The 12,146-nt window shown below is 38.6% G+C and overlaps 3 protein-coding genes across 4 annotated transcripts; all 3 read left to right on the top strand.

Annotated features, from left to right (window-relative positions):
* Positions 1-22: 22 nt before the first annotated feature.
* Positions 23-1,454, top strand: LOC137936494 (protein DOWNSTREAM OF FLC-like). The gene is made up of 2 exons (XM_068781211.1): positions 23-271; positions 989-1,454. Exons 1-2 carry the CDS (start codon positions 121-123, stop codon positions 1,312-1,314), a joined length of 477 nt encoding a protein of 158 aa, XP_068637312.1. The 5' UTR covers positions 23-120; the 3' UTR covers positions 1,315-1,454.
* An 884-nt stretch (positions 1,455-2,338) lies between these two features.
* On the top strand, positions 2,339-6,562 carry LOC137937167 (2,3-bisphosphoglycerate-dependent phosphoglycerate mutase 1-like). 2 transcript variants are annotated; one of them, XM_068782261.1, is made up of 9 exons: positions 2,339-2,618; positions 3,494-3,759; positions 4,044-4,267; positions 4,352-4,470; positions 4,584-4,740; positions 5,091-5,192; positions 5,278-5,397; positions 6,035-6,116; positions 6,205-6,562. In XM_068782261.1, exons 2-8 carry the CDS (start codon positions 3,495-3,497, stop codon positions 6,077-6,079), a joined length of 1,032 nt encoding a protein of 343 aa, XP_068638362.1. In that variant the 5' UTR covers positions 2,339-2,618; position 3,494; the 3' UTR covers positions 6,080-6,116; positions 6,205-6,562. The 2 variants fall into 2 exon arrangements, with proteins under 2 accessions (XP_068638362.1, XP_068638363.1); XM_068782262.1 differs by lacking the exon at positions 2,339-2,618 and adding an exon at positions 2,650-2,723.
* Positions 6,563-7,406: 844 nt separating this feature from the next.
* On the top strand, positions 7,407-10,872 carry LOC137937194 (type I inositol polyphosphate 5-phosphatase 5-like). The gene is given in 10 exon segments (XM_068782286.1): positions 7,407-7,505; positions 7,705-7,759; positions 7,997-8,119; positions 8,919-9,006; positions 9,101-9,205; positions 9,318-9,864; positions 9,947-10,140; positions 10,236-10,344; positions 10,444-10,592; positions 10,677-10,872. Coding segments are annotated over 10 exon segments (1,665 nt in total).
* The last annotated feature ends 1,274 nt before the right edge of the window (positions 10,873-12,146 follow it).

Raw genomic sequence — 12,146 nt, 5'->3', positions numbered from 1 at the left:
TTATTACGTCCTCACGCTTCGCTCTCCCTTCTCTGTGTCACTATTACTCTCTCAGCGAACGAACGAAGGAGCAGTAGAAGAAGAAGAAGAAGAAGCAGAAGAAAGGAAGGGATCATTTCCATGGCGAAGCAGCTGATTTTCATTGCCCTCTGCCTCCTCCCAGCCCTCGCCGCTGCTCGCTCTGTTCGCACTGTTTTCACTGTTCAGGGTCGTGTCTACTGTGACACTTGCCGTGCTGGTTTTGAGACCCCTTACACTAAGTACATGCCAGGTAATCTGTGGATCATTTTCATTGCATTTGCATTTCAGTTCTTTGGTGCGGACTTGCTGCTTTCGATCTGAAACAAAAATTCGTTATTGCGTTTTGTTCTTTTTGTTTTGATTTTTGAAAAGAGAGAAAATGAGGCTCTTAACTGTGAGGTGTGCCCTGTGATGAATGTTTTTATGTTTGGAGGAGTGAGACGTTCGGTTAAGTGGATAATCTGGATAACGCAGTAATTTAGGGGGTCACTGGTTTATTTGTTGGTGGTTAGAGTGTGAGATCTGTGTACAGATCCTTCTGGTGTATCTGTTTCTTGGTGTTAATCCAAAGTGGAGCTTCGATTGTGCTGGTCAATTGAAGCTTACTGCGTTCCTGAGTAAACCCTGTAGTCTCGACCATTGGTTAATCTGGTGATTCTTAAAGACGAATTGACGAATCTGTTTGTGCAATTCTCTGGTTTTGTGAAATGGGCTGTAACTTAAAACCTACCCGTTAGCAACTTCCTGGAATCCATTGTCCATATTTGATCACAGATCGAGTTTGATTGATTGGTCACTCCATTAGGCACAGATTCAATCGTCAGTTTTAGAGGTACTAGCAGGTAATTTTGTGTAATAGAAGACGATGGTTCAGACGCTTTCATTGCTGTATCCTTTCCCAAACCAAACATGAATACTGATTTGTAGTAAAATCTTGTCTGATTGATCACTTTCTGTTGCTCAACAGGCGCGAAAGTTAGAGTCGAATGCAAAGACAGGGACACGATGAAGGTGCTCTACACAGCAGAGGGAATAACTAACAAGGAGGGAACCTACAAAATCCTGGTGGCCAATGATCACGAAGACCAGATTTGCGAGTCTGTGCTTGTCCAAAGCTCCCAGAGCGAGTGTGCGGCCATCGAGCCTGGTCGCGAGCGTGCCCGCGTTTTCCTCACTAACAACAACGGCATTGCTTCCCCCACCCGCTACGCCAACAACCTGGGTTTCATCAAGGATGCTCCCATTGCCGGCTGCGCTGAATTGCTCAAACAATATCAGGTATACGAGGATTGAGATGAATTCAACTTTTCCTTTTTGTGCTTAAATAGGTTGAATTAGAAGCACCATGTTTTATGCAGCTCGTGATTTACAGATTGTATGAACAATTGAGAGAAAAATAAATAAAAATTGTGAGATGTGAGTGATCAACCCAATTTCTCAAACACGAATCATAGGAGATAAAATAATTTTTTAGTTTTTACAAAATGCCAATTTGTGCTGTTGAATGAATCTGGACCCCATTTGGGAGTAGTTGCAATTTTGCCATCTATTTGCATCAATTTATTGGGATATTTTACTATGTCTCAATTTAAAGATGTCTCACGTGTGTGACAAAAGTCTGTTTAATTATAAAATTTGTACTCTAAATGTGCATTTCATAGGCAGCTTCCATGGCTTGAACAAATACTAAAAGCAGTCATCTCGGAAGTCTTTTTTGAGCCCTTTTTGACCAAACTGATGGCCATCATCAAAACCAAAGCAGTCATCTAATCTATCACTCATTTTAAACTTGGTTTGAATTCACAGCTTCGAACGAATCAATTCAAATAAATTTGACGGATCAAATTTTCACACTGTCAATGTAGTTCTCGATATTGGGTTACAAACCATGGTGATTAATCTATTGTAGATCAAAGTGTCCCTTTTCATACGAAATTCCCTATTGAAAAATGTGTTTAAGATACAACTAAATTTGATATTTTCCTGTTGATAATTTGTGAAGATCAGATTCTGCATTCGTACGAATACCTTCAGGTAGAGTAGAAATTAGAAACCGATCCTTGTGATTCACGGAGAATATTCAGCAACATCCCATTTGAGATTCCGCGTGACACCCGTGCCAAGCAGTGGCAGCCTATTGAAGGGTGAAAACTCGGAAGTTTTCACTGTTTGATTTGGGTATATTTATGAAATCTGAATCAATTTTGTCACGTTTGGTTGAAGAGAGAAAAAACAGCCGAGAATGCTACCAAAAGCCAATGACCCCTTCTGAGTTCTGCGACTCTTGTCACCTACCAAATATTTGGCGTCGGATGTGTCGTGCTCAATAAATTACGCCACCCTCTTCCTCCTTCTTATTCTCCTTTCTTATAACAACGAGAGACAGAGAGAGAGAGAGAGGGAGCTTTCCTAGTTTCTTACATCTGTAGACGATCTCTTCGATATATACATCTGTCGTGTTGAATCGACGTGCTCTGCTGGAGTTCTCGTGTTCTTCTGCTGTTGTGTGTTGCTGTCTCCTGAGGCTCTGAAAGTGGCCGCGTTCCTTTGGTTTTGACGGACCCTTTTTTTTATTTGGCCTCTGTTGCTGTATAAAGGTCAGCTTCCGTCTCTGGGTTTTATAAAATCGAAAAAGGGTTGTGGAGTTCTTGCTTGTTTTTGGGACTTACGACTGGTTGGAGGTTTTTCCGTTGGTTGGGCTTGTATGGTGGTTATCTTTTGTTTGTGCTGCGTTTGAGAATGGAATTGAATGAACTTGGATTTTAGTGTTTCGTTTTTCCTGATGTTATGTCTGTATGACATTGTTTCGGGCGTTGATCTTAGGCATTTTTGGGATTACCAGCTCGTTTGCTGTCGTTGTGTTTATATTTATATTGTCTTCTCCTTTTCTTTTCAATTATTAGTTTCAGGTTAAGAGATACAAACGAAAAATATGTTTTTGAGTGATTTCTGATAAATAGTACATGGACTTCTTATTCGGTTGTACCGTTCATGTATGCTGGTCAGATGGTTATAGAATTTGATCAGATTTTATCTCTTATCTTAAGAACTGTTAAAGCATCTGCAAAACGATTTGTGAAGCTTAGATGCGTGTCTGTTGGATTTGAGAAGCTTCAATGTTTTAACGAGGAATTACTTCTTCGTACTAAAACAAATTGCTCTCGAAGTAAAGGCATCCCTTACTTCAAAAAAGAAACCAAAAAGGAAAAGTGGGGAATTCATTTTGTTGTTTATTTATTTAATTTTTCTTTTCCATTTACTGAGGCGGAGATATGGTGTTGTCAAATAAGATCGCGATTCATGTAAATAGAGTCGTTCTTCATTTTTTCCCTCCCTGGTTACCATATTCAATAATCTTAGTTGGACTACTTTAAGCTCTATTTGTTTGGACTTTTTATTATGCTTCATGCCCTGTCCACTGCAAAAACCAGTCTCGCCTGATAATTTCTACAATCGTTTGGTGATATTTCAGAATGGCAGTAGCATTTCACCAAGCTGTTAGAACCCTTCACTCCCATGAACGTTTTGATGGTTTGGGTTCTCTAAAAGGATTTGGGAATGTCTCTGTTAAACTTTCGAAGGGTATCTCTGGTGATAGTATCTCGGTGAGAAGAGGAGGTTGTCACTCATCTGGCTTAAAATTAAGTGTGGTCCGTGCATCCGCATCTAATACATCAGTTGCAGATCCAGTCTCGTTGACCTCAGGCAACAAGACCAGTGATTCGCACAAGAAATCAAGTAAGACTCTCCCTCTGATCATTTATGAGTCCTTTATTGAACTTTCTTTTGTTCTTCTTGCTTGATCAACACTGTAGCCTGTGCTTCATTTTCTGTGTCACCATTTTTCTCAAATTGAAATTGCCAGTATTGTCCTTTTTTTCATCCTATTGTATCATATTATTTGAAATTTGAATGGATAGTTTTCCATCCTCTTCTTTTTACTGATTATGAGAAAGCTCTTTCCTGGGTTTTTCTCTTTTTACCTTATCTCATTATTTTTTATTTATTCTGTTATAATTCAGATGAAACTGCTTTGATTTTAATTCGCCATGGTGAATCTTTGTGGAATGAGAAAAATTTGTTCACGGGATGCGTGGATGTGCCCTTGACCAAAAAAGGAGTTGAAGAGGCAATTGAAGCTGGTAAAAGAATTAGCAATATACCAGTTGACATGATTTACACGTCTGCTTTAATCCGTGCACAGATGACTGCAATGCTTGCTATGACCCAACACCGTCGGAAGAAGGTAGAATTAAACATGTACCAACTTGTATCTTTTGCTTTCTTCTCCTCCCTGAGATAAGAAACTTATTGGTGATTATGTCTGTAGGTGCCAATCATAATGCACAATGAGACAGAACAAGCCAAACTTTGGAGTCAGGTTTACAGTGTAGAAACAATGAAACAGTCTATCCCAGTCATAACAGCGTGGCAGTTGAATGAAAGAATGTAAAGAAATCTCTTTCCTCTGATTCATGTATTTTATTTTCTAGTTTGAATCAAACCGATTTTTTTTTTTTGTTTAGTTTTTAAATGTATATCATGGCTGCTTGTTATTGCAGGTATGGGGAGTTACAGGGTCTGAACAAGCAAGAAACAGCTGACAGATTTGGGAAAGAGCAAGTGCATGAATGGCGCCGAAGTTATGATATCCCCCCTCCAAATGGCGAGAGCCTAGAAATGTGTGCACAGAGAGCTGTTGCTTATTTCAGAGAATACGTAAGTATGGTGATATCCTCTCTCTCTCTCTCTCTCTCTCTAATTATTATTTTGTAGAAAGGTTTGGAAAATGCATTCTGAAGAGAAACATAACCAGTAGGCATATTTCTCTTTTGGAAGAGATGTCTAAGACAGTGTGTTGTTGTCCCTTCCCTAAAAGTTAGGCATTTCTCTTTGTGCTTGGGCAATGTATCTTTTAGATGTTTCCATGTGTAGGATGCGAGGATGTGTTTGATTCTTTACAAGGGTTGAATCGTTTGTTTTCATGTATCATTACCTGCCTTGGCTTTGGGAACATTATTTGTTTTCCCTGTGTCAAAGTCTGAAAACTGAAATGGATTGCATGGCAGATTGAACCCTTGCTCTTGTCCGGGAAGCATGTGATGATTGCAGCTCATGGGAATTCTTTGAGATCCATAATTATGTACCTTGACAAATTAACGTCTCAAGAGGTGATGCTGGAAGTGCTTCAGAAAATCTATTAACTAGTTTTGTTGTATTATGGTGGTTCTAATTGTGAATTGTTTCTTGTCACAGGTTATAAGCTTAGAGCTATCAACTGGCATCCCTATGCTTTACATATTTAAAGAAGGAAAATTTATTAGAAGAGGAAGTCCGATTGGGCCCTCTGAAGCAGGCGTCTATGCTTACACTAGGGTATGCAATTTTATGCTTCCAAAACAATTTCTAATCCTTGTTAATAGAATGAGATGCAGGTAGTCCCTACTTCAAAAGACGGACTTCTGATGATAGGCCTCTGAGAATATTACTGATATGGCTGTAAATGGATCTGGATCCAATACTAAAATTTTGGATATCCAAATTGGATTAGATCCGAAGTTCCAAGATCCGATCCGTTTACATCCCTAATGACTTAATATTTTGCAGTTATTAGTTACTCTAGATGGCATTAACTCTTCTGGCATTGACGGCTAGGAGACCATCAGGCAATCAAGCAATCAAAACTTAAAACAATGGATCGCCAGGAATGAACCTGAAAATTCTGATAACCAGACCTGCCTGCTGTTGATCTGAACTTGCATATTTTGAAATAAAACCTCTAGAAGCTTGTTGGAACTTCATGACCATTCTTAATCATTAAAACTCTAACTCAGGAGTCTCTTGGAGGAACAAAATGTTGTTTCGATTGTAAGGCAACATGTGATCAAAGTTGGTGAATTCAGATAGTGATTAAAGATGGGCTTATCATCATTTTGCTACTGTCAATGATCATCTATTTACATTTCAATGCGTATCTCTTGTGATGCTAAAACCAGTTGTTCTTGGTATGCAGACTTTGGCTCTTTATAGGGAGAAGTTAGATGAAATGCGGCACTGATTTTTTAGAATTGCTTTTCTTCCTGTTTTATTAAGAGGTGAGTTCTGAACCTCATAAGCATCGGTCTTGCTTTCTTTTTTTCTGAAAAACTGCTGATATCTGCTGTTTTAATTGTTCATTTGCAGGTGTTAGTCATCGATATTCATACTTGTTGAAACTCAAGTTGGAAGCTGTTTTATGTATCACCCTTTGTAACTCTTGTCAAGTCAGGAGTTATACCTTTTGGGAAGTCACTCTACACATAGCTGTATAAAAATAGTTGTTCAGTGCATGGAGTCTCTGCAATATTGTCTCCGATGGGTAGAAGTCCTTTTTTTCTTTTCTCTCAAGAAGCTCCATTTTCAGACCTTTGTATGTGCTCTACTGAGTCGTTTCGTGTTTTGATGAGATTTGGTGGTGAATGCGATTGAGTTCATCAGATGTTCCTGATTCTCGTTTTGTAATTTGAAATACTTGTTTAGGCTGCAACGATTCAAGCTTAATGAAGACTCTTTTTATAAGGTGTATGTACTGGATCCTTGTTCTCAACTGAGCTTCGTAAGTGCACATAGCATCTTAAGAAAGAAGATAGAAACCAAATAGTGATTCAAAGCCGTATCAACCAACCGAAGATTGATTAATGTCCAACTTCAAAAAACTGGACCAAAACCAGTTATTCTACTGGCTTGATGGCTGGATTATTAGGATTAATGGATATAATTAATTTAATCAGTTTTCAAATTCTAAATGCAAACCTGTAATTCTTTCTAGCGTGCTGTCTGATAACGCCAAATTCAGTTCCAGAATTGAAAATCTGAAACCAAACCAAGTTCATTTAAAACTTGGATTATGAATTTAAATTTTAGAGCAGAACAGAAATAGATTAACGAGAAGCCATTAAAAGGAAGAAGAAATCGGAAAATCCGGCAATTAGAGTGGGATAAACAGACGATATCCATGTAAATGGACGTGGGCGTATCTGGCTCCATATCAACGTTGACAAGGTCATTCCATTTTGCAGAGCCTTCCCGAAGGAAATGGCGGAGTGGGAAGTTTGTTTTGTTTGTGGCGAAGAAAACTAATGCAGACCTCCCAAAGGAAAACTAGTTATCGCAAAACAAGATCTTCTTCTTCTCCCCTCTCTCTCTTTCACCTCCTTCTATAACAAACTGAACTTCTGGGTTTCGTTGGTTTAGTGTAATTTTTGTCCTGTTGTAGTTGTTGATGGCGGTATAATTGGCTTCCTGTTTGGCTGTAATGAGGTTGAGCGGGTGGATATTCCACCGAAGTATGACTGTGGGAAGAAGTTTCCGGAATCAGACCCAGAAAAACATTCGCCGTTGAATGAATGTCGTCGGCGCCCCGGCAGGGAAAGGCCGACCAGGACATGGCAAAATCTCCCTGCACCACCCCGGATAATTCTGTCAAGAACGACAAGAAGAAGAAGGTATTATTGCTCCTCTCTTTCTCTCCCTCCCTTTCAATTCTCTACGCGTTAAGTTTGTCTAGAAAGAGAAAGCATTATAATTGCTATACATTTAACGATTCAGAATGCAATAACAGATACGAAAATCTGATTCCTTCCTACTCGTTATTTATTAATTTCTTACTTGGTTTTCGTTTTCAATTGTCGTTCTCCTCTGAAGTCTATCCTTCCGAAGATATTCGGGAAGAAGGACGGGAAAGGCGATGAGAACTTGGGAAGAAATGAAGCCGCTCGTGGTATACTGCTCTTTTCGTTTCCTTCCTATTACTGAACATTTTAAACCAGGGAAGCCAGTTAGTGGCCACACTGTCGTTTTCTTTCTGTTAACGAGTTTCATATTGAAGGACAACAATGGCTTCACATCAATATCCTTCCAAAATAATGTCTAAACAGTACTCTTGAGAAGGAAAAAAAAAAAATCCTTGAATTTCACTCTTAAAGGATCTGCATTTCCATTTACTCCTCTACTCTTTCGTGATCAATTTTTCATGGTACAGAACTGGAGAGGAGGTTCACTTCTGGTGCAAAAAGGGGTTTCTTAGACACTCCTCTAGTTATAAGAAAGAGCTTCTCAGGTGATCATAACCTCTAATTTAATTTTTTTTGTTCACATCTTCATTTCGCGTGGTTTTAAATTGTGATGATCTTCCAATCTGTTCAAACACACCATTTTAGTTAGAAATCATGCTTCTGGGATATCAAGAAACTAATCAAAAGCATCGGAAACTGGTCGTGATGGAGATATATTTGTAGTAGGTTATCTACCTCTGTGGACTTTTTAAAATCCTCTGTCTGCGGCAAGTTTTTGTAAAAGAACACCTGGCTTATGGACCCATCCAAGGTTATAAAATTCAACAAGAGAGTTTATAGAGTCAGTGAACTGTAAGAATGGAAATTGTAGCCATTTGCTAGGAGATTTCTTTTTTTTCTTCTTTTCTTTCTGTCATACGTCTGATGGACTTGCTTGAATCTGTCTTTCTAGCGTATATCCTAGGAAAAATATTTCTATTTATTTCTGGGAATACTTACTTGAAAGTCTATAAAAGCCAATCCACCCATTTGAAGGTTATCCATGGAGGAAACACAAATAATTGGATACATTTTACCTACGGATTGAGACCTCTGGGCTTCTAAACCTGCCATGAGATTGTTTGGGGATGGTTTAAATTCATTACAGGGTTATGAAGATTTGATGAACTAGCTCCGGAAGATCTTCAGTACTGTTAACAAATTAAAATCCCTCGGTAAAGATAGAACACGTTATGTTTCCTAGATTCAAGTTCTTTAACCCTGGAGTTTCCGAGGTTGAATCAATAGCCATATCTAAAGCAAAACTCATCTTGGGAATCAAGGTCTGACATGTTTTTGATCCAGAAAGGCACACAAGCTCGAGGCTAGAAGGATTGAACCTCAGTAACTACGATCTCAATATGGACAGTAATGGCGAGGTTCAGGAATTCCGGTATGAACTGTTACTTTGTCTTCTGTTCAAGAAGGTTGGGGAATTCCTAATCAACTAATATTGCTGTTTCTGTTTCTCATTTCGTTATTTGAAGGATATTTGTTGGAACATGGAACGTGGGCGGAAGATGTCCCTCTCCCGATCTCAACTTGGAAGATTTCTTGCAGGTCGAAGGTTCTTCAGACATTTATGTCATAGGGTATGATGATCGATTAATCAATCCTCTTGAGGGAAAAAAATTAAGGAAAACTGTTGAGGATTAGTTTTAGTTGATAAAATAATGGCGTTGTTGCTTTTTGTTTTTTTTTCAGGTTTCAGGAAATCGTTCCTTTAAATGCAGGAAATGTTCTTGTGATAGAAGACAATGAACCTGCAGTGAGATGGCTGACCCTCATCAGCCAAGCTCTCAACAGATCCAGTGACCCTTTCAGAGACGACGTTATATGTTCTTCCGAATCCAACAACTACAAGTTTAACAAGGAACCCAAGTCGCAGAGTGGGCTTCTCTACTTCCAGAAGCCTTCTCTCAAAGTTCTGAGCAGGAACCTTAGGATCGACAATGGTTTGCTGAAGACCTGTAACTGTAACTCCGAGTCATTGTCAATGCGGCGAAGAACGACGGAGTTCAGTGACTTGATTAACCGGCATGATCTTAACTACGACGATGACACTTATAATCCCAGTTTCTCGATGTCGGACTTCAACTCGCCGAATCAATTGAATTACTGTTTAATCACGAGCAAGCAGATGGTAGGCATCTTTCTCTCTGTGTGGGCGAGGACTGAGCTTGTGCCCCATATTGGCCATCTCCGTGTCTCCTGTATTGGGAGAGGGATCATGGGTTGTCTCGGAAACAAGGTATACATACATCTTCTTCTTTCTTCAGTTGTTTCACAGTGAAAATGATGTCGAGGCTGATGGAGATGAATTTGTCTTGCAGGGATGTATTTCAGTGAGCATGTCGCTACACAGGACCTCATTTTGCTTCATCTGTAGCCATTTGGCTTCCGGAGAGAAAGAAGGCGATGAGCTAAGGAGGAACTCTGATGTTGCAGAGATACTGAAGAGCACACAGTTTCCCAGAATCTGCAAGCATTCCCGTCGTCGAATTCCAGAAAAAATTCTCGAGCACGAGTATAATCCCAATCCCAGTATCTTAATCTCAAAGCAGCTCAAAGTTTTCTTCAAATATTATTAACCTCCCTAACGATTGTCTTCAACTGCCGCAGTCGGATAATATGGCTCGGCGACTTGAATTACCGAATAGCTCTCAGCTATGCTGAAACACGGATTCTCCTGGAAGACAACGACTGGGATGCCCTTCTGGAGAAGGATCAGGTCCGTTTCTCTCATTGCAGCTGATTCGTTTTCAATTTCTAGACTTTTCCAAATTATAAAAGTCACATTGATTGGATCGAACAAATTAATGATCTGCAGTTGATAATCGAGAGAGAAGCTGGTAGAGTATTTTCAGGCTGGCAAGAGGGAAAGATCTTCTTCGCACCAACCTACAAGTACACTTACAACTCCGACTCTTACGCCGGAGAGACGGTGAAGTCTAAAAAGAAACGACGGACGCCGGCCTGGTAACTAGTCAAATCTTCCAAAATGGGAATCAATTTCCTCTACTTTAATGGACCCGGCCAGAACTGAATTCACCTGTGTTACAGGTGCGATCGTATCCTTTGGCACGGGAACGGCATCGATCAGCTTTCGTATATCCGCGGAGAGTCTAGGTTCTCTGATCACAGACCTGTTTGTGCAGTTTTCGTGACCGAGGTAGAGATGAATAAGAGCTTAGGGAGGCACGGGACACGGCTGGGCGATGATATCATACCGCAGAGGCACAGCTTCTACGAGTTCTGAAACACAACCACTACATCTTCTTCTTCTGCTTCTTCTTCTTCTTCCGTGTATAGATTAAGCAAAGCTTTTATCAGACCATTAACTCCTTGCTTACGAGTTGATCGTAATGGGAGAGACGATAAACGTAGAGGCAACACAGTGGAGTAACACGTAGTTTTACCATATTGTGCAGTATATTTAGTATTCTCAACCATTGATTTCTGATCTATTTGTCTCCTCTACTTGATTGACTCTCAATCAAAATTATAGAAGAAATGTTTACCAAGTTTTGATTAATTGATTAAACCTTATGATCCAGTCAGGGGTTTTCATTAGTGCGAGGATCAACTATGGATCAGTATTGTGAATTATTTTTTAAAATTATATAATTCTACCAGCGAAACTACTTTTGTTGGTAAAGAGTAAACTTGTGCCAGCGAACATGAGTTTTTCCTAGCTAAGTTTCAAAGTTTTTGCCAACAAAACTACAATTTGGGGCAAAACTTTTGCCACTAAAATCTTTTCCAAAGAAATTATGTTTCTCATCAATCTTTATGAATCCCACTTTTCCCACTCTAATATATAAGCAAAAAAAAATTATTTCCGTGCCAATATTGAATATCATTGCCGGTAAAATTATAAAATTCACAGTTATATTTGTTTTTATTATAGATCTTCCTTAAAAAAAGTAGATTATTTTATTTTTTATAATTTAAATTTCCTAGTAAACTCACACAATAAAAATAATTATTAAATGACAAATATATTAAATCAAAATTATATATTTTATAAATATTTGATGTACATAAAAATGCATAAAAATATACATGAAAAAGAAAATATATAAAAAAACAAAAAAGTACATATAAAATATATAAAAATATATAACCATACAAAATGAGAAGTCGATCTAGCTACTTCACTCATGGGGCCTAACAAATCAACCTTTCCGAAAAATCATTGACTAACCAAACCTAATTTGATTGGTCGAACCTGAATGATAGAACTGACTATGCAAAGTTCTATATGATTAATCGTGCAACATGGGATGATTGATCATGCAACAGGGCATCTTCCTAGCAGCATTCTCTACAATCAATCATTCTTGAACCAATGATCAATTATGTTTTATAAGTTATGTCAAACTATATTTTGGATGACTAATCAAGTTCATCTAGGTTGATCGATCATGCTATATGTCATTGTACTATTTTGATATTTAAGCATGATATATGTTATTCTAAGGGATTTACTATCATAAAATATATTTATGCATTCGGTTAAAAAATGGTTTT

This window comes from Aristolochia californica, unplaced genomic scaffold (assembly GCF_029961685.1).
Source record: "Aristolochia californica isolate CCGP_79_NKW_82.1479 unplaced genomic scaffold, dmAriCali1.0.hap1 SCAF_7, whole genome shotgun sequence".
In the NCBI taxonomy this organism is placed as follows: Eukaryota; Viridiplantae; Streptophyta; class Magnoliopsida; order Piperales; family Aristolochiaceae; genus Aristolochia; species Aristolochia californica.
Note: the sequence above shows the minus strand (reverse complement) of the source record. Positions and strands in the feature narration are given on the sequence as shown.

Bases quoted from the DNA above. Each gene is read 5' to 3' on its own strand.
- LOC137936494 (XM_068781211.1), top strand. From the start codon at position 121: ATGGCGAAGCAGCTGATTTTCATTGCCCTCTGCCTCCTCCCAGCCCTC. The intron at 272-988 runs GTAATCTGTGGA...GTTGCTCAACAG, and splicing joins TTACACTAAGTACATGCCAG to GCGCGAAAGTTAGAGTCGAA.
- LOC137937167 (XM_068782261.1), top strand. From the start codon at position 3,495: ATGGCAGTAGCATTTCACCAAGCTGTTAGAACCCTTCACTCCCATGAA. The intron at 4,471-4,583 runs GTAAAGAAATCT...TTGTTATTGCAG, and splicing joins TGGCAGTTGAATGAAAGAAT to GTATGGGGAGTTACAGGGTC. The intron at 4,741-5,090 runs GTAAGTATGGTG...ATTGCATGGCAG, and splicing joins TTGCTTATTTCAGAGAATAC to ATTGAACCCTTGCTCTTGTC.